Source organism: Lactuca sativa, chromosome 3, assembly GCF_002870075.4.
Source record: "Lactuca sativa cultivar Salinas chromosome 3, Lsat_Salinas_v11, whole genome shotgun sequence".
NCBI lineage: Eukaryota > Viridiplantae > Streptophyta > Magnoliopsida > Asterales > Asteraceae > Lactuca > Lactuca sativa.
In genome coordinates, this window is record NC_056625.2 from 77180859 (window position 1) to 77198920 (window position 18062).

General features: G+C 32.8%; 3 protein-coding genes across 4 annotated transcripts; all 3 read right to left on the reverse strand.

Moving 5' to 3' along the window:
- Positions 1–3152: 3152 nt before the first annotated feature.
- On the reverse strand, positions 3153–6562 carry LOC111912587 (sulfhydryl oxidase 2). 2 transcript variants are annotated; one of them, XM_023908330.3, is made up of 11 exons: positions 6155–6562; positions 5498–5522; positions 5334–5426; positions 5052–5233; positions 4880–4952; positions 4643–4785; positions 4407–4554; positions 4296–4336; positions 4076–4222; positions 3569–4003; positions 3153–3392 (listed from the first exon to the last, which is right to left on the reverse strand). In XM_023908330.3, the coding sequence occupies exons 1-11, from the start codon at positions 6391–6393 to the stop codon at positions 3371–3373; spliced, it is 1548 nt and encodes a 515-aa protein (XP_023764098.1). In that variant the 5' UTR covers positions 6394–6562; the 3' UTR covers positions 3153–3370. The 2 variants fall into 2 exon arrangements, with proteins under 2 accessions (XP_023764098.1, XP_023764097.1); XM_023908329.3 differs by lacking the exon at positions 3153–3392 and having other exon boundaries at positions 3418–4003; positions 6155–6559.
- A 2780-nt stretch (positions 6563–9342) lies between these two features.
- LOC111912588 (uncharacterized) lies at positions 9343–12075 on the reverse strand. The gene is made up of 9 exons (XM_023908331.3): positions 11830–12075; positions 11693–11739; positions 10803–11078; positions 10641–10712; positions 10444–10511; positions 10113–10266; positions 9959–10039; positions 9784–9873; positions 9343–9637 (listed from the first exon to the last, which is right to left on the reverse strand). The coding sequence occupies exons 3-9, from the start codon at positions 11040–11042 to the stop codon at positions 9536–9538; spliced, it is 807 nt and encodes a 268-aa protein (XP_023764099.1). The 5' UTR covers positions 11043–11078; positions 11693–11739; positions 11830–12075; the 3' UTR covers positions 9343–9535.
- Positions 12076–14735: 2660 nt separating this feature from the next.
- On the reverse strand, positions 14736–15236 carry LOC111912611 (uncharacterized). Its single transcript, XM_023908356.1, has one exon. It carries the CDS (start codon positions 15234–15236, stop codon positions 14736–14738), a length of 501 nt encoding a protein of 166 aa, XP_023764124.1.
- Positions 15237–18062: the final 2826 nt, after the last annotated feature.

The following is an 18062-nucleotide window of genomic DNA, read 5'->3' on the forward strand; positions in this document are numbered from 1 at the left end:
ATTTCTCTATTGTACATGCAAGTTATCCAAGACTTAAAACCCTAGATCTAATCAATATAACATATGAATAAGGGTTTAGATCATACTTTGATTGTTATATAGCAATAACAATCACAATTCCTTCTTATAATGACTTTAGAAAGCTTAGAGTCACAAATGTCACTCCTCTAATGGTTCACAAACACCAAGAGCAAGAGGATGAAGAGGAGAATAGAAGGAGGCTGCCCAAAACGTGTGGAAACCCTAGAAGAAGTCTTGTCCACGTTTTTGGGGCATAAGGGTTCCTTAAATAGTGAGACTATTAGGGTTATCTAACAAGGAAACCCTAATTTGGATGCGTAAGCCCTAAGCAACCCATGGGCTCCTTCCTTAAAGGCCTTTGGACGATTTCTAATGGGTTTCCTCATAGAATTCGTCCACTCCTTTAATATGGAGTCCATTAGCTCAATATTCAACTATCATACAATTGACAGTTCTAGTCCCTTAAGTTTAATTAATCTCTTTTAGTCACAAAACTAATTACTAATTAATTCTTGACTAATATTAATTAAACAATATGATTTCTCCTTTAATATATTATTCTCATAATATATTAATAAATCATATTTAATCCTTTCTCTCCATAATTCATCCTATCAAGTTTCTTTGGTGAAGGCAACCCAAAAGGACCATGCACCATCGGGTCAAGTAAATACCAAAATAGTTATGGACTTAGACACTAATCCAACAGTTATATGATGAATGCTTATTTTAGTTAAGTGATTTCTTCTGTCATAGTAAAAGCATAAGGCTGAAGGGTGTGGGTGCGGTCCCAGACCGCAGTTTGTGCCACGTCAACCAAGAACATCGCCTCCAGACCGCGGTCTGGTGTGGTCTTGGCCGCACTGCAGTCCTTAAGGGCCGCGTTTTCTAATTGGTGGAGGGGAAAATGGGAGGATTGACCGGTTGTTGGGTATTTAATTTTTTTCTTTTTATTTGCTTTTTCTTTCTTATATATACATATCTAACTTCATTTTTTTTTCACAACACAATTTCTTCTCTCTCTCAAAAAACTTTTTAAAAAAAAATCAACACTCTCTCAAAAATGTCATCTTCTGAAGAATTTCAGACTATTTTTGATACCGCTATTGTGTGTGTTCAAATGGCGGAACAAACATACAACGTTGTATGTAACAACGCAGCTGCAAGTTCTCAACGGAGAACACAAAGATATATTTGCAAAAATCGTGAAAAAGCCAACCAACGTTTGGTGCAAGACTATTTTGCAGAGAATGCCACTTATCAAGGATATTATTTTCGTAGACGCTTTAGAATGCTCAAAGGTTTATTCGAACGTATAGTTGAAGAAGTAACTTGGGAGTGCATTTTTTTTCCAACAACGCTACGATGCTAGAGGTACACCCGGTTTCACTCCCTTACAAAAATGCACGGCCGCACTTCGTCAGTTAGCATATGGTATTCCGCCTGATGCGTTAGACGAAAGTTTTAGGATGTCTGCTAGGATCACACGAGATAGTCTCCATTTTTTCTGCAAAACTGTGATTCAGTTTTATGGTCCAAAATATTTACGTAAGCCTACACGTAATGACATCCTGCAATTGCAAGCTTATCATGCTAGTGTGCATGGGTTTCCTGGAATGCTAGGAAGCTTAGATTGTCTCTATTGGGCATGGGAAAATTGCCCTACAGCATATCATGGGCAATTTACCCGAGGTGATCATGGTCACCCAACGGTCATACTTAAAGCAGTTGCATCACAAGATATGTGGATTTGGCATACTTTTTTGGTTCTCCTGGTTCGATTAACGACATCAACGTTCTTAATCGTTCACCAATATTTAACAACATATACGATGGATCCGCACCAGATTCTTCTTTTCAAGTGTGTGGAACGCCATATAAGTATGGTTATTATCTGGTCGATGGAATCTATCATGAGTATGCTGTGTTTGTTAAATCGTTTACAGCTCCACATGGTTCTAGACGAAAGAAATTCAAGAGAGCTCAAGAAAGAGCTAGGAAGGATGTTGAGCGTGCTTTTGGAGCTCTGAAGAAATGGTGGTTCATATTGAAAAAACCAACAGCTTATTTAGGCGAGGAAAAACTTCAAGAAATCATGTATACATGTCTTATATTGCATAACATGATTATTGAAGACGAAGGAAGAGCGATATGTGTGTTTGACGAGGAAGAAACCATACTAGAGACACAGCCAATAAAAATTGGTGGCGAAGAGTATATAAACAAAAGAGTAGATATACGTCTAACATTTCACAATCTTCGCAATGACTTGGTGGAACACATTTACGGGGTTCAAAACATTAACCGTAATTTGGATCCACCAGATGACCCCGAAGACGAGTTCTTGGAGAACGACTTTATGTAGTTTGCTTTAGTTATTTTATTTGTGTTTTTTAAGTTTCTAGGATTATTTAAATGTCATGTGTGGTTTTTGTGTTTTTTTTATTTTATTATTTTTGGTAATGCAACGTAATGTTTTTTTTTTATTTTCAAGTAATGAAAAATTATGTTTTTTTATTAAAATAGAAGTTTTATTAAATTAAAATAGTTAAAAAAAAAGTTTTATTAAATTAAAATAGTTTAAAAAAAATGTGTGGCACCACTCCCTTGGTGTGGCAAGAAACCACACTTGAGTGGTAAAAAATGACATGGCGCTTATGTGGCAGAGAGGGAGTGCGGTTTCGGTGGCACCACTAAGCTACTGTATTTCCTGCAAGAGTAGGCGTGTTGTCACAAGCTGTAATATTTTCTTTGTCTCATGTGTTGCATAAATCAATACTATGCTCTCGGCTCTTTCTCAAATTTGACATGCTTGTTGAAGGCGTTTCATCATAGAACATAGCTAATTTTAGACTAGTGGTTCATTAATATTTCGTTTTGGACCAAAATCACATAAATTTGCCAACCACGGGGACCATTTTTGCAATTTTGTCAAGTTAAAAATATAATGTGTTTGTTTATTAACACGAGATGCTTACAATAAAATGTTAATTGATATATTTAATTTAAAATATATACTATTACTAACTATACCATTGAAGATTTGAAGAGAATTCGACGTTTATAGGATTTCATATATCCTTCCAACCTACCTAGCACATATTTTAATGAAATTGTAGTCGCAACTCAAATACGTTAAGACTAATGTCATTCATCATGTTACAAAAACCAGACCAAATCTGTACATTCATTCCCATATGTATAAAAAAATTTATAGATAATAGAATAGATGTATGTATGTCAAAAAGAAGTAAGAATGGGACCTCATGCATACACCATAATTTTGATCAATTCTTGTAATTCATTTGCATTTTGCTTCCATCACTCACTCAATCAATCAATGAATGAATCAGCTCCAGTTCCTTCTTGGCCTGAAATTGTTGCGCAACAAAATCATTATAATATAATATTTCCTTTCCTCTTCTTCTCTTAAAATGCAAGTATTATCATACAATCTATTTCTTCTTTCATTTTTTTTCCCCATAAATAAATATAAAGTTATAAACTACACTACACAATCTTTAAAAGTTGAGGTTTATGAAAATACTTCCGGTTCTTCTGCTGTGACCTCCAAAAGCACGCAAGCGCCCCAAACAAACAGCTGGCAACCGCAATCCCCACAGCGGCCCCCACAGGCACCACAAGCGCATTTGTTGATTGTATCAAATCATCCGAAACTGCCCGGATTTTCATCTGGGCCTGCCCGAATAGACTCTTCTCTTTCTCCATGTAAAGTGACACTAGCATCTGCCCGTAGTACCTGCCCAAGAACTTGTACACCTCTTCCCGATCCCAATCCCCATCCCGGGCAGTTGTGTAGCATTCCGGGCAGAGGTGTCTTGAGGGCCAGATTGATTTCGGGAACTTCGGGTCACCCGTGCTGTAAAGTGCTTCCGTTGACTTTAGTCTCTCGTTGACTTCATTGTGTGCTGTCCATAACCACAGGACAAAATCACGTGTTGTGGTGAACGGAGTACTTACCCTGCAACCACATTCATATGAGAGACTAAAAATTAAAATTAAAAGTCAATGTAACAAACTTTGACTTTCTTACCTTGAGCACATATTGTAGAAGTGTTGACTACACTCTTCACAAGCAAAAAACTTATGTATAAAATCGCAAATTGACGTGAATGCCATTTGACTTTCTTCGTTTTCAACTCTCACAGATAATGAATGTAGCAAAACCCATAAACCACAACTGTAATAAAAAAATATATATATGTTATATATAGAATTATAAGATTAATATTTAATAATAATATATTATATACCTGAATCCTCTTGTACCATTTTTGCTACCACGACAAAACATCTGTACATATAATACCCAAAATCAAGATTTTCAAAAGTATTAATTTTTTTTTGAAAAATATAAAATTTACCCAATATCCACGTGGGACTTCTTTTCCACATATCTCAAATTTAGTAAGACCACCATGTTGAGTGTTGTTTTTTTCAGATGGTGACAAGATATTTGAAGGGTATAAATCGTCAAAATTCACAAGTATATCAGCACTTCCTCTTCGACACCTACAATATTTAAAATTATAAACCAAGTAAATAGAAGAAAAAAAAAAATGAAACAAAGAAAAATGGGTTTGTTATTTAAAATATGAACCTCCTTGAAGGGTGATGAGCTGTCATTAACTGCATGAATTTTATAAGAGTAGCTCGAGTTTCTTGTTTAATCATCTTGTTTTCAAGAATAATGTCAAAAGCAAGGGAAGTAGCCTCTTCAACATCATAAACAGCACGTGCAATCTATAAAAAATAAGTAATTCTAAGCTTTAATATTACAAATAAAATAAAAAATAAAAATCTTACTTTTGTAGAAAAATGAAGAATTGATTCAAACCTGTCCAGGGTCTGAGAAGTTTGATTGAAAAAGCTCATCATTTTCATACTTTTCATCTTCCAATTTATATGAACTATGTAAAAAAGTAAAACATATAGTTAAAATTAAAAACTCATTAACATTGTAAACACAAAAAAACAATATAGATACTTAACGATTATATATTATATACCTTCCTAATTGTGTATTAATCCATTTGAGTAAACGATCAGAAGTTCTTCCATCTTCAATAGAAACAATTTTACTTTTTTCATCTTTCCCATTCCAGCTACCACCCACAAATTTAGAAGGTGGGCCCCAGAATAGTGTAGGGTAGTGACTAATAGAGAATTTATCGCATAGATTAGTGTTTATCTGTGCTGCCAAACATGGGTAAAAAAGGAATTTGTTGCTAAACCATATAACAATTAAGTGACTTAATGAAAATATTAAGAATGAAGAAGTGTAACCTTACCTTATTGGCACAATCTACTCGTGTCATTAATATAATCCCTGGATGAACAGCATTGGCTCCATTGAAAAGCCTAGCAACCTTTTCATATTGAGGCTGTGAAATTAAAGATAAAAGATTAAGCAATGCATCAGAAATATTAACATTGTGAAGAAACATATAGGTACCTTATAATTTCTGCAAGCTGGACACCTGCAAAGAGTAATAACAGAACCAAATTAGGGCTATAAATGGAAAGACTCCAGGGGAAAATTGTTCTCATGAAAGGTACAAATTCAAGAAATTTCTAGGTGTAAATAGACCAACTGTACTATAGGTATGGAAGAGAAGAAGTGAATGAGAATCCTTTTGTAACTAAAAAAATAGAATCTTTATAGCCATGAAACTTTAGATATTTCCTTTTAAGGTTCAGACATCCTACAATTTTCTGCAATGGTATGACTGTTCATCTCTGTACTTGATTTCTTTTCCTGCGGCAACATCCGAGTAGGATCTGATTGCTCCATCCTTTCCAAATCGAGGTAATTTGTGGATTTTAGGTAAAAACGCTCTACTTTACTCCAGATTGATATGAATTCCAGATTGTGTTTAGAGAAAAATCACTGGATGAAACAATTGTCCCATAAATTTGTAACGGTATCCATTTGGAATAACAGAGGTTCTGATGTATGTTTCCAAATATGGAAATTGCGAAAAGAAGAAACAGAGTAGAGCATAACTTAACGTAAAGGAAATGAAAAAACTGACAGCAGAAAATTCCTCAATAAAGTAAGATCTAACTTAATAAACCCTAGAAATAAAGAAAAGGGGTGTCATAGACCAACCAGTGAGCGAAGAACTCCACAATGGCAAAAGTAGCGGGTGTATCCTTGAGAACTGCATCGAAGTTGGTGGCGTTCAAATCAAGAGCGAAATCAGGTTGATCTCCACCGCTGTTGACGGCACGTAGGAGCAATCGAGATCCCGCCGCATGATTGATTATCGAAGCCGATGAGAACAAGGATAATGATAAGAAGCTCCAGAGAAGCAGGGGCGTCGTCAAAAGCCTAAACCCCGAAGACATGGATATAGAGAAAGAGAGAGGGGAGGTTCTGAGAGATCGGAGTGCTGTTCGGAAAATTTGGTTGACCGGCGGAGAAAGGTGCGTACGGCGCTACTTCCGATTGAAAACGGGAAGTCTGTCCAAGACTCCAAAGTAACCGGTGTTTTGAAGAGATAAATTGTGCAAAATACATTACCATTAAAACACTTTAACCTTTTTATGATTAAACGTTATTGTATTAAAAAAAAATGCAATTTGATTCTATTTATGAGAAAGTCGTTTCTTTATTTATTTTTATTTTTTTATATTTTTGAGCTAAATTTGTTGAAAATCTTTAAAGAATTTTAATTTTTAACTTTATTTAATAAAAATCTATCATTATAACCATTTTTTATTTACCAACTAATCTTAAAATATGTTTTTAGTTAACTAATTTGTTAATTTTTTTAAACACTTATCATATTTTCAATAAAAGCTATTACTTGGCAATAATCTTTAATAAAATAAATATATTATAGTACAAAGAAATTTGCAGTCATGCTTTGAGAATTGGACCGACCGGCTGGTTCAATCGGGAATTAGCCATAGATCCATTTTTTAGAAAAAAAAAATTGTTAATTATGTGAACCGGTCAAAACCGGTTGGTCGAATCGGAATTTTAAAACAAAATTATTCTTTTTTATTTTTTGTATTTTTATTTTATTAAAATTAATAATAATGTAACAATGACATCATCCGGTTTTTATGACGAGTCTAACCAATTAAACTATCGAATCAATAAGACGGCTGATTCGGTTTTCGGTTCGGTTTTCAAAACCTTGGTTTAGAGTAATTTAGTAAACTCTCTCTTGTTACTTATAGATTATATTTTAACAATGCATACACGTTCTTAGAATTTAATTTGGATTATTTTAGCATGTTTGATGTATCTTTTTTTGTACCATTCAATCTGAGTCTTATTTTGGTCTTATGTTTCCACAAAAGAAAAAACATCACCAAGATTTCTAAGAAGTTTTGAAGACCTAATAATCTTATTTCTAGGTTTCCATCTATAGAAAATGTACATTATATTCTAAAAGCTTGATTGTATAAAATATCTAATATTTTATGGTTTTTTTTATGTTCAAACCTTTTTTATTATAGAAAAATCCTAACAAATTTTTTATTTGACTCTTTTAACAGGTTTAATGATAATCTTTCAATTTATACCGTTTTTTCGTTTTGGATCACCTTGATTTTCTTATTGTGGCTGGTATGTTGTTCTTTATTGTTTTCAACATTAGAATTTAAAGGAAACATTTAATTTTTTAAACAAAAAGAAATATTATTGTAGTCAATTCTTGTTGAAAAAATACATAGTAAAATCTATTTAAAGAATACACATTGATAATAGCAGTTAAAAACCAATCGTCTAGGTTGACCTAAAATCTCATATTGTTTTTAGCATCAAATAGAAAATATTTTTCAAACTCCTATCTAATTTTAGATTTTATGTTTTTCCTATTAAAAACTTTTTCAATCTCAATAGTAATTTGATTCCTTTTTGACCCATTTTTCCCCGTATATAACATAGTCAACAAATTCCTTCAATATTCATTATTATTCAATTTCAAATTAGCTAAAACTGAAACCTTTATAGTTAGCATAAGCAAAACCTTTGGTCTCCAGAATATTTCGTTTGCTAGCCGAAGGGTATGCATCTCCTAATTTGAAATTTGATAATAATAAAATGTTTAAATAATGAGTTGAGTTAAATGAGATTCCGATATAGATTAAAGTTTGAAAGTTGTTTTTTGTTTGATTTTGAAAAGAGTTTAAGATGTCAAGCAGCATAAATCGTTGTTTTAATTTCCATATGATACTACTTGTAAGCATCAATTAAATCACTATTATTAAATAAATGAATTTAAATAGCGACCATCAACCATCAATTGTTATTAGTTTCATTTCATATAATTCAATTGAGTTGGTCTATTTTCGTTTTCATGGTGTACGTGTATTCTCCCTAACTTAGAGTAATAAACAATGCCCATATTATGACTTTCGAAACAACTAAGATAACGACTTGAGATTGTTAATAGCGTACAATAAATACTCATGATTTATAGCATAACCAATATAAAATAAAATTTCACAAGATATAAGGACTATTTGTATTTAGTTATTTCGATTAAGATCCTATATAGATGATGAGACTGATTTAACCATAAAAGTATAAACATGTGTTTTATAATTTTTATTTAACATGTAATTGAAAAGTATAAAATTTATTTCATTATACCATTACTTTAAATTAAAATAGCAATACTTAAAACATTAATTTTGAAATATTCTTTTGCCAAGAATAATCATATACAAATATAAACCGCTATTTCCCCCACCCTAACGACTACAAACCTAACACCTACCCCATAGACGAAACAACTACCAAAAAATGTACGAGTTTTACACTACTAAAATACCAAAGTATGATTTTTGTAACTTGTTTCATCTACTTTTAGATCATAAATCAGAAACTTGTTTCGTATAGTTTTACTTAAACCATAATGATAGTGACAATTAAAACAAAAGAAAAAAAAATGTTTACCACATGTGAATAAAGCGTAGCATTTTCCTAATGATTGTTATTCCATTTCCATGATTCGACATATACTTTTATGCAACTTCTTTAGTAGTACATATTATTTTATTTTATTTTTAAGTATTATCTTTTAATTTATCAATTTAATTCCATTTTGTCAACCTCTAAATGATTCAGAAGAGGCCAGTGAATATGTCTCTAGATAAAAAAAACAAATTGTTTGGTCAAGTCTCTGAATAATTGTGTTAGAATTAGAATCAATAAAAATGACAATTTTACCCTTTAATTTATAATTGCACAACAGCAAATTTACATCTTTACCAAATTACCAACATCACTTAATGGAAAAAAAAAAAAAAAAAAAAAAGAGGGGGGGGCATTTTGCTTCATTTGCTTTGTAAGTGGAAAATTTTAAAAATACGATAACAAGATACATAAATTGTACATGATACAGATTATAACGCAAGGCTACTTCATTTTCCAATAATCCCCTTAGAATACACATTTAAGACACTAAACATTGAACACGTGTCAACACATCAACATTTGGTCCTGATTGCTCAAACCTCATGCCAACACAGATCAATGAACACGTGTGACAGGTGGCTGTTGCTGAGGTGGCGTTAGACTACCTTCTCCCTCATCATCATCAGAAGAAAGAGACGACATTGATGCACTTAAAGCCTAAAAAAATCAACGCCAAAACAAAGTAAATGGTTGACTGGTGTCAACATGACAAAAAAAAAATTAAAGCTTTTTGTCAACACAAAAGACATAAATGCCCTTGTAGCAACACCAATTGGAAAAACAGGAGAATGTAAAATACTCACCAATCTTCGTCGCCAATGTATCAAAGCCACCATCGCTCTCATCATGATATATATTGGTACAACAATCGCTGAAGTTCTTAAGAACCATAACTAAAAAATAAAAAATAAAAAAAAAAAGGTTGATTATCAAACTAGAAAATAAAAGAAAGAAAAATAAATAAAATCTTTATCTTACCACAAACATAGGAAACGAGTAATTCCATGTTCCATTTACAATTGCAGGAAGTGAGTGACGCAAGAAGAGAAGAACCACAAACTACAAACAAAACATAAGAAAAAAATAAATTAATTGGAGTGGTGGGTGGGTGGGGTGGGGGTAGATTGCATACAATGGCGGCAACTGAGCGGAAGCATGTGAAGCTTCTAGAAGTGGGGTCCACGTATTCATCATAATCTTGATCGAGGAAATTACGATCGGGTGAAACAACTGTAATTAATCGAGGATTATTGTTTATATCCCTTCTAGCTACATGCCAATGTCCCCTGAAAACCTCACAAATGAAAGAATTTAGCAATCAAATAAAAAAGGTTTGACTTTTGAGGTCAAATGAACCCATTCTTAACTTCAAATTGTCAAGACTCTTAAAATATATATTTGACCTCAAAAGTCAAACTATTCCACTTTTTTTTTACATATAGTAACGGAATGTGAATATGTACCTCAAGTTCAATGGAATTCCCCCTAACCGAAAAACACGTGATGGTGCTGTGTAACCCGGTTTGAATTGCTGCAATTAAATTATAAAACTATTTCAGAACCTTATATGAATAAATAAATATAAGATTTTGAGAACAATAAATGATATTTCCAAAAAAAAAAGAGAGATTAAGAAATAATAATGATAATGATAAGACACCTGGTGACAAATTTCACACATGGTGTCACCCTTCTCATTACACCATCTTTGAACACATCTGCGATGAGCATACTACAAAAAGTAAAAACGAGCCACTTTGTGAAACTTGCATTTTTATTTTATAAGAAAAAGTAGACAAATAGAAAGGTAAAAAAAAACAACCTTTAAGCTGCCACAACAAGAGCATGGGGTCTCCATATTTGAATCGAAATCCTCATCTTGACATATTCTGCATTCAACCAATTTCTTTGGAGTGAAATCAACATGAGAAGAAGAAGAAGAACAATCGATAACTGTGTCATCTTTTCCCAAATTCTTTGAAGGGTTTCTACTTTCGATTGCAGCTTCTAATGTTGATTCTGTGAGCAATCGATCAACCAAAAAGACGAAATGATCCCCCATCACAACACCACTTGGATTGGAATATATTTTATTATCCTGAACAAAGAAACCCCTCGACATTAATAATTTAATTATGCATCAAAATAAATTCTAAAGAAGATAAAAGCATATAAAAAAGGGCGCCCAGATGAATAAAAGCATCAAAATAATCCGATAGGGATTTACCTTGTAACCATTATATTTGCCAGTTTATATTAGAACAATCATAATATTTAGAGAAAAAAAAAAAAAACCCAGAAAAATACTTCCTTGCAAAATAAAATGAATTCCAATCGAAATAAAGTTGTGTAAAAAGATTCAAATAGCAAAACCCAATTCAAGAAAAGTGAAAATTAGTGGAAAAAGGAGCCCATACCTTCCAGAAAGATGAACTTTCGATCAAAACAAAGCTAAGGCCATATATAAAGCTTCAATTTTTTTTTATATAAACAATAACAGTTTCATAAGAGCTGGAAAAGGAGTCAAGATGAAGAACAAGCTAAAGTCGATAAAAAAAACAAATTCAAAAAAGGTGAAGCATTAAGACAGAAAAGGAACCCTTATGAAATCAAAAAGGTGAAATTTCGATCGAAACAAACATGATGTCGTTTATAAAGATTCAAAACCCTAATTTGAAAAAGCGAAAAAAGTAAGGGCAAAAGGATGAATACCTCCAGATGGGTAAAAAGCGAGTTATCTTTCTTGGAAGGAATAACACCTAAAGGCATGGAAATACAGATTATAAACGAGAATCTTAGATATATAGTAATGGAAGAAAGGTGAAAAAAAGAGGAAAGATGAAACTTACAAGATGGGGATCGGATGAGTTGAAAGCCAAGAAAGTTATGAATATTTGAGGCTCTTATGAGGGTTTTGCTTTCAGCTTTGGAAATCCCTCTTGTAAGGAGCACTCAATTTGCATAGCGGAATCCATTCATTCATGTACACTATAATAAATTTCTTTCGTGTTCATGGTTTCTCTTCTCTCTATACACACACAGAAAGTGTAACTGTGTGAGAAGACAAGATTGATTTTTTTATGTTAAAGAAAATTATTGGACATTGTTGGCTTAAACTTTAAAGATATGACATATGTTGGTTTGTAATTTAATAAGCATATTTAATTAATAATTGGATATTTAGAGCCATATTAAATGACAGAATTCAACTTATGATGTCAATTTCAACATCTTCAGCATTGTTTAGTTTTGACTTGTAATTTATATGCATTATTGAATATTAAAAATCAAATAACGTCCGAACTCCAAACAAATATTGTATGAGTTAATCAAGTATAACTTGTCAGAATATCTCAATATCGTATATATGATTAGTAAATCTTACTCAATTGGATCTCATGACAGAAGGCTAGAATCGTATGTGGCTTTTAGTTAAAATCGTATAAAAAATAGCATATGTTGGATTGTTGGTTTTTAGTTTGTTAAAACTGTACCATTTGATTTTTTTTTTTGTTTCGTGGGATTTGCGATTTGCAATTTTAGGTGCAATTTTATTTTTATGTGGTTTGATTTGTTTTATAATACAATGTAGTTTTTATATTTAAACGGTTTTAAGAACCGCAAAACCGATCAACTATAGTTATTTTCTTTTAAGCTTTACATTATAATAGGGATGAGATTTAGAACCGAAAAACCGTATCAGAACCGGAATATATAGAACCGGTTCTGGTTCTGGGTTTAAAAATTGGCTTTATCCGGGTTCCGGATAATCCGGGTTTGGGTCCATCGGGTCCGGGTAAACTGGGTCTAAAAACCGGAACCGGTGTTAGGAACCGGAACCACTTTTAGGGCCGGAACCGGTTTTTGTGAAACGTTTAAAAGATACATATCTCATTCGTTTCAACTCCGATTGACTTGAGGTTTTTTCCAACGTATAGTTTAGAGTTTGTACATGATTTTAGACTATAAATTTGCTATTTTTAGTTTATATTCATTGACTTATAGTCCCTCAAAGTCGAGATATCAAAGCTAAAAGTTTTTAGTTTTTCAGTTTTTTTGTATTTTGTGAAAGTTTTAAAACATTTATAGCTATTTGTTTTTATACTTTGTATTATGTGAAAATGTTAACACATGTATATCTCATTTGTTTAAAGTCGAATTGACATGCGGTTTTTTCCAGAATGTAGTTTAGAGTTTGTCCATGATTTTAGACTATAATTTTGTCAATTTTGGTTTCATATTCAATGAATTACAGTCTTCCAAAGTCGGGATATCAATATGAAAATTTTCAAAGTTCAACCCACTAAGTAGTAAGTAATTACCAAAACATTTCGGTTTTTTCAGGTTTTTCGGTTCTAAACTCACATTATCCGATTCCAACCTACCCACTTTGATGTTTCCGGGTTTTCCGGTTCTAGACCCACTTTACCCGGTACCGTACCCGAAACCGGTTCCTATATACCGGTCCGGTTTCTGATTCTATAAAATCTCGTTAACCGGTTCCGGGTTTTCCGGGTCCGGGTCCACCCGGTCCGGGTTTGGACTCACTTTCATCCCTACATTACACGAGTGTAAATGTAAGTTCTATACATGTCATAATTTGGGAAAAATACCGGCAATAGTCAAAAAATGTGGGTATTTTCAAAATTTAGACATGAAAATTGACATTTTCGGGTATAGACATGTATTCCGCGGAGGTAGCTCCGCGGAGCTCTGCGGAATCTACTGTAGCTCCGCAAAATGGAAAAACTGTCAATCCATCATAATGTCTACCTTGTAAGTGTTTTACCTTGAGCATAAAAAGGTTATAGTTGACATTAAGATCGTGTATTTAGTTTAGTATAAAAAATTTAGTAAAACATATCATCTCAGCATCTCACGTCAATCCGTCATAATGTCTACATTAAGATTAATCACGGAACACTAGCAATATTTTGGATATATCAAAGTTTAGTTTTAGTTTGAACCATGAACCTTTTGTGTGGAATTTCACTTATCAACCACTAGACTCTATCAGGATGACAAGTTTCGTATGTATGTTTAGTACCCCAAAATGATTAAGAACTTCCTATAAATATGTCTATGGGACGTGAAATCAAATGTCTAGGATTTTGTTCTCGTCTTGGATCACTTTAACACGGTCAACCAAGGTTGTCATTAGTGTTTTCTTAGGTTATTTAAATTATCATCCAGCTTTATTTTGGATCTTTAATACTAAATGTATGCTTATGTATTTAGTTTCAGTTTCTTTCGATAGGCTGCCTAGTTTGTTTGTTTTTTTTTTAAATAATGTTAATCATTGTTCACTTTTGTTGTTTTAAAATTGATCTGCGTTCTTTGAAAATTGGTTTAAAGTTGGTAGACACAGTTTCATTTAGTTTCATTTTGAATGCGTCAAACGTAATAGTTTTTGCCTTCCTAGTTGTAATTACAATGAATCAATTAGATCCAAGTCAATTCAAGTTGATTTCATTAATAAAAAAAATTAATTCCTTGGGTTAAAAATCTTATATTATACTTACATAAGAATTGGTCAGTGACTTGTAGAACAACATGAAAATCTTTAAAATATGTGAGAGTAGAAGATGTCAATTGCTCTAAGTGTCGTTTCTTTAGTACGAAAAAAATTATCCAAGTCATTTTAACATATTTTAACATTAATTCTTTTTTTTTTTTGACAAATAATTTTAATATTTAAACAAAATTATATTTACAATAATTAAAACATTCACCCTCAACGAAATATAAACATCTGTCATTTACAACAACTAGGCTCCTCCGTAATTGTGTCGAGTGACGGTTTTCTTGACCTACAAAACGTCAGCCTATAACTAAACTCCGGCACCTCCGCCACCACACTCCGGTGCTCCGTCTCCACCATGTTCACATCGCCATTTTTCTCCAACTCCGACGATATCCTCCCCGAAATCCGCTTAGCGGCACTGTTAGCTGCCATCCAGAAAACCGCCATATCCGCAGGTGTAACCATCGAATTCAACCTCCTCATCGGAAACATGATGTAAATGTTATTAGACTCCAATTCTTCATCCGATGACAGAGGTGAAAATCTTCTGTTGATGTTTAACGACTGGGAGTTGACGAGGAAGAAGTTGGGACACTCGAGCATGATATCTGCCGCCTCGACGGACTCCTGAAACTGTCGGATTTCACCGGCCGGAAATATAACTCTGGCTGCTTTGTTGCTCTTGATTCTAGGGGAGATCATGACATTGCATGCTGAAGCATAATTTCCCATTTTTGGAAGAAATTCTTGAGTTCTGAAATCTGAAAGAGAAAATTAGGGAAGATATAAAGGATTTGAAATGCATGTGAAAATATGTGTTGTGGATTTGTGGGTGTTGAGAAAAGGGGAAAAAGGTGAGTAAGAGGAATTGTCACGCAGATAATTACGGCCGACTTAATTTAATAGTAAAAGATGTAACGGAAGAGGAAATACTTTGATAGAATGATTTTGTTTAATAATATTAAAATTTTAAAACAAAACTATGTTTCTAAACTAAAATTAGATTTATTAATTATATATACATACTAATTCTAAAGTGTCATTTGAATAGTACTCTTCAGTGATTTGCTGATTTTTTTTTTCCTTTTTCTTTTACCAGATTAGTGTCCTCGACACCGATTCTATTAACCAATAAAAATTGGATTGGTGGTCATCGGTTCTTAACCCGATATCCCACCGCCTATTGATTGATATCACCCCTGATTCATTGTTTTCTTCTCCATTTGTTCACTGTTTTCTCTATCTCTATCTCTACCGCATATGTCTTCAATCAACATCCGTCCTCCTTTATCTTCCCGAATTCCATCTTTGCCTATTTCACTTCCCTTCTCTCTATACTGAAGCACCGCTATTGGTAGCATCCCACCACCTCACGATGTCAGTCCACTTCTTCATCTTCACCGTCATTGCTTTATTTTAATCGGTGATGTGCTGTTGCCGGCGACAATATATTCGCTCCACTGAATCAACATGTGAGCTTTGAATAATTTTTTCTTTTACAGTTTTACATCAATATTCCTTTCCAAGCCAAATGCAGAGAAGAATAGTGAATAGTTTATGGAGATCAACCTAGAACTAGGTAATGTAAATTTGTGATTGAGATGCCAACACAATTTATCTTTCTTCTGTTTACCCTAATCATATATTCTTTAAAATAAAATTTCAGACTCAATATATACTTGCCCAAAAACATAGATAACCCAAGGCCAGTTATTGGATTTGTGACTGGTGGAGCATGGATCATAGGCAAGGAAGAAATATATAATCTTTTTAGTGTTTATTCTTTGCGAGTCAAATTGTTGACCAGGAAATTCTTGAACGACAGCTCTTTGTCTCCAATACAAGTATTACCAGAGCGTCTAGAGGTATCGGGAAAGCGGTTGCCCTAGCTTTAGGCAAAGCTGGTTGTAAGGTTTTGGTTAATTATGCAAGATCGTCTAATGAAGCAGAACAAGTTTGTAAACTGGTGAATCAATAGCTTAATTTATCTTGTAATAAATTGTAAATTGTGATGGCAATCGCATATAATATAATGGAAGTGACTATTTCCTTTCTGATCCAGATTGAGGAAGCAAGTGGTCAGGCACTTACATTTGAAGGAGATGTTTCAAAAGAACCAGATGTTGCATCTATGATCAAAACCGTGACCCATAATTCATTATTCACCACTTATTAATTCTTAGTCTAGAAAAAAGATTTAGAATTTTGTTGACATTATAATTATTACACACAGTTGATGCGTGGGGGACTATTGATGTATTGGTCAACAATGCAGGTTACAAAATTCTATCACCAATCTCTCCCTAAACCTTAAACCCTTTTAATTCAACCTCAATCAGTGCAATGATACATACAGGGATTATAAGGGGTGGTTTGTTGATGAGGATGAAGACATCTCAATGGCAGGACATTATTAATTTGAATCTCACTGGTGTATTCCTATGTACACATGTATATGATTATTGATTAATGATTATTCTCAAAAATGAATACTCCAAATGGGGCGTAAATGTCAGTTTATAATTTGGATATTTTTACCACTCAAATCTCTACCTATGGTATGATTGTCGGTTGTTTATATTCATCTTTGATTACTATGTGGTTTATAAAAAAAATTATATAATTCTAAGATTAAAAGTTTGTCAATATGGTTATATATTGCAAACACATGTTTTTTCTTACACAACTTCATTTTTTTGTTCAAATATATGAACCTAATCTTTATAACTTTTGTGTTTCTGTTTATATTTGGATGTGCACTTTCTATTGACAGAATCTCCTGTTGCAAAGGTTGTAGATGTAAGTACTCCTGTTAAACTGCTCATATAATGTAATTCAAATGAGTATGAACTTATACTATGGAATTATACTCCCTCTAAGTGTGTTGTCTGCAAATCCACAAGATATCATGGTATAAAGACTTCAAAATCTGAGTAATTTGAATAGTTTTTGTATGATTATTAAAGTTTGTTGTTATTTTAAAGTTTAAAGTAAGGCCCAAAACTAGAAATAGACATGTAAAAATGAAAATATTTTTCAATCTATACCATTCCTGTATTCTAAGATTAAAAGTTTGTCAATATGGTTGTATATTGCAAACACATGTTTTTTCTTACACAACTTCATTTTTTTGTTCAAATATATGAACCTAATCTTTATAACTTTTGTGTTTCTGTTTATATTTGGATGTGCACTTTCTATTGACATAATCTCCTGTTGCAAAGGTTGTAGATGTAAGTACTCCTGTTAAACTCCTCATATAATGTAATTAAAATGAGTATGAACTTATACTGCGAAATTATACTCCTTCTAAGTGTGTTGTCTGCAAATCCACAAGATATCATGGTATAAAGACTTCAAAATCTGAGTAATTTGAATAGTTTTTGTATGATTATTAAATTTTGTTGTTATTTTAAAGTTTAAAGTAAGGCCCAAAACTAGAAATAGACATGTAAAAATGAAAATATTTTTCAATCTATACCATTCCTGTATTCAACAAGATTTAGGTAGGTCTATTTGTTTCTTTCTTGTAATTTCATTTTTTTAAATCACTTCTAC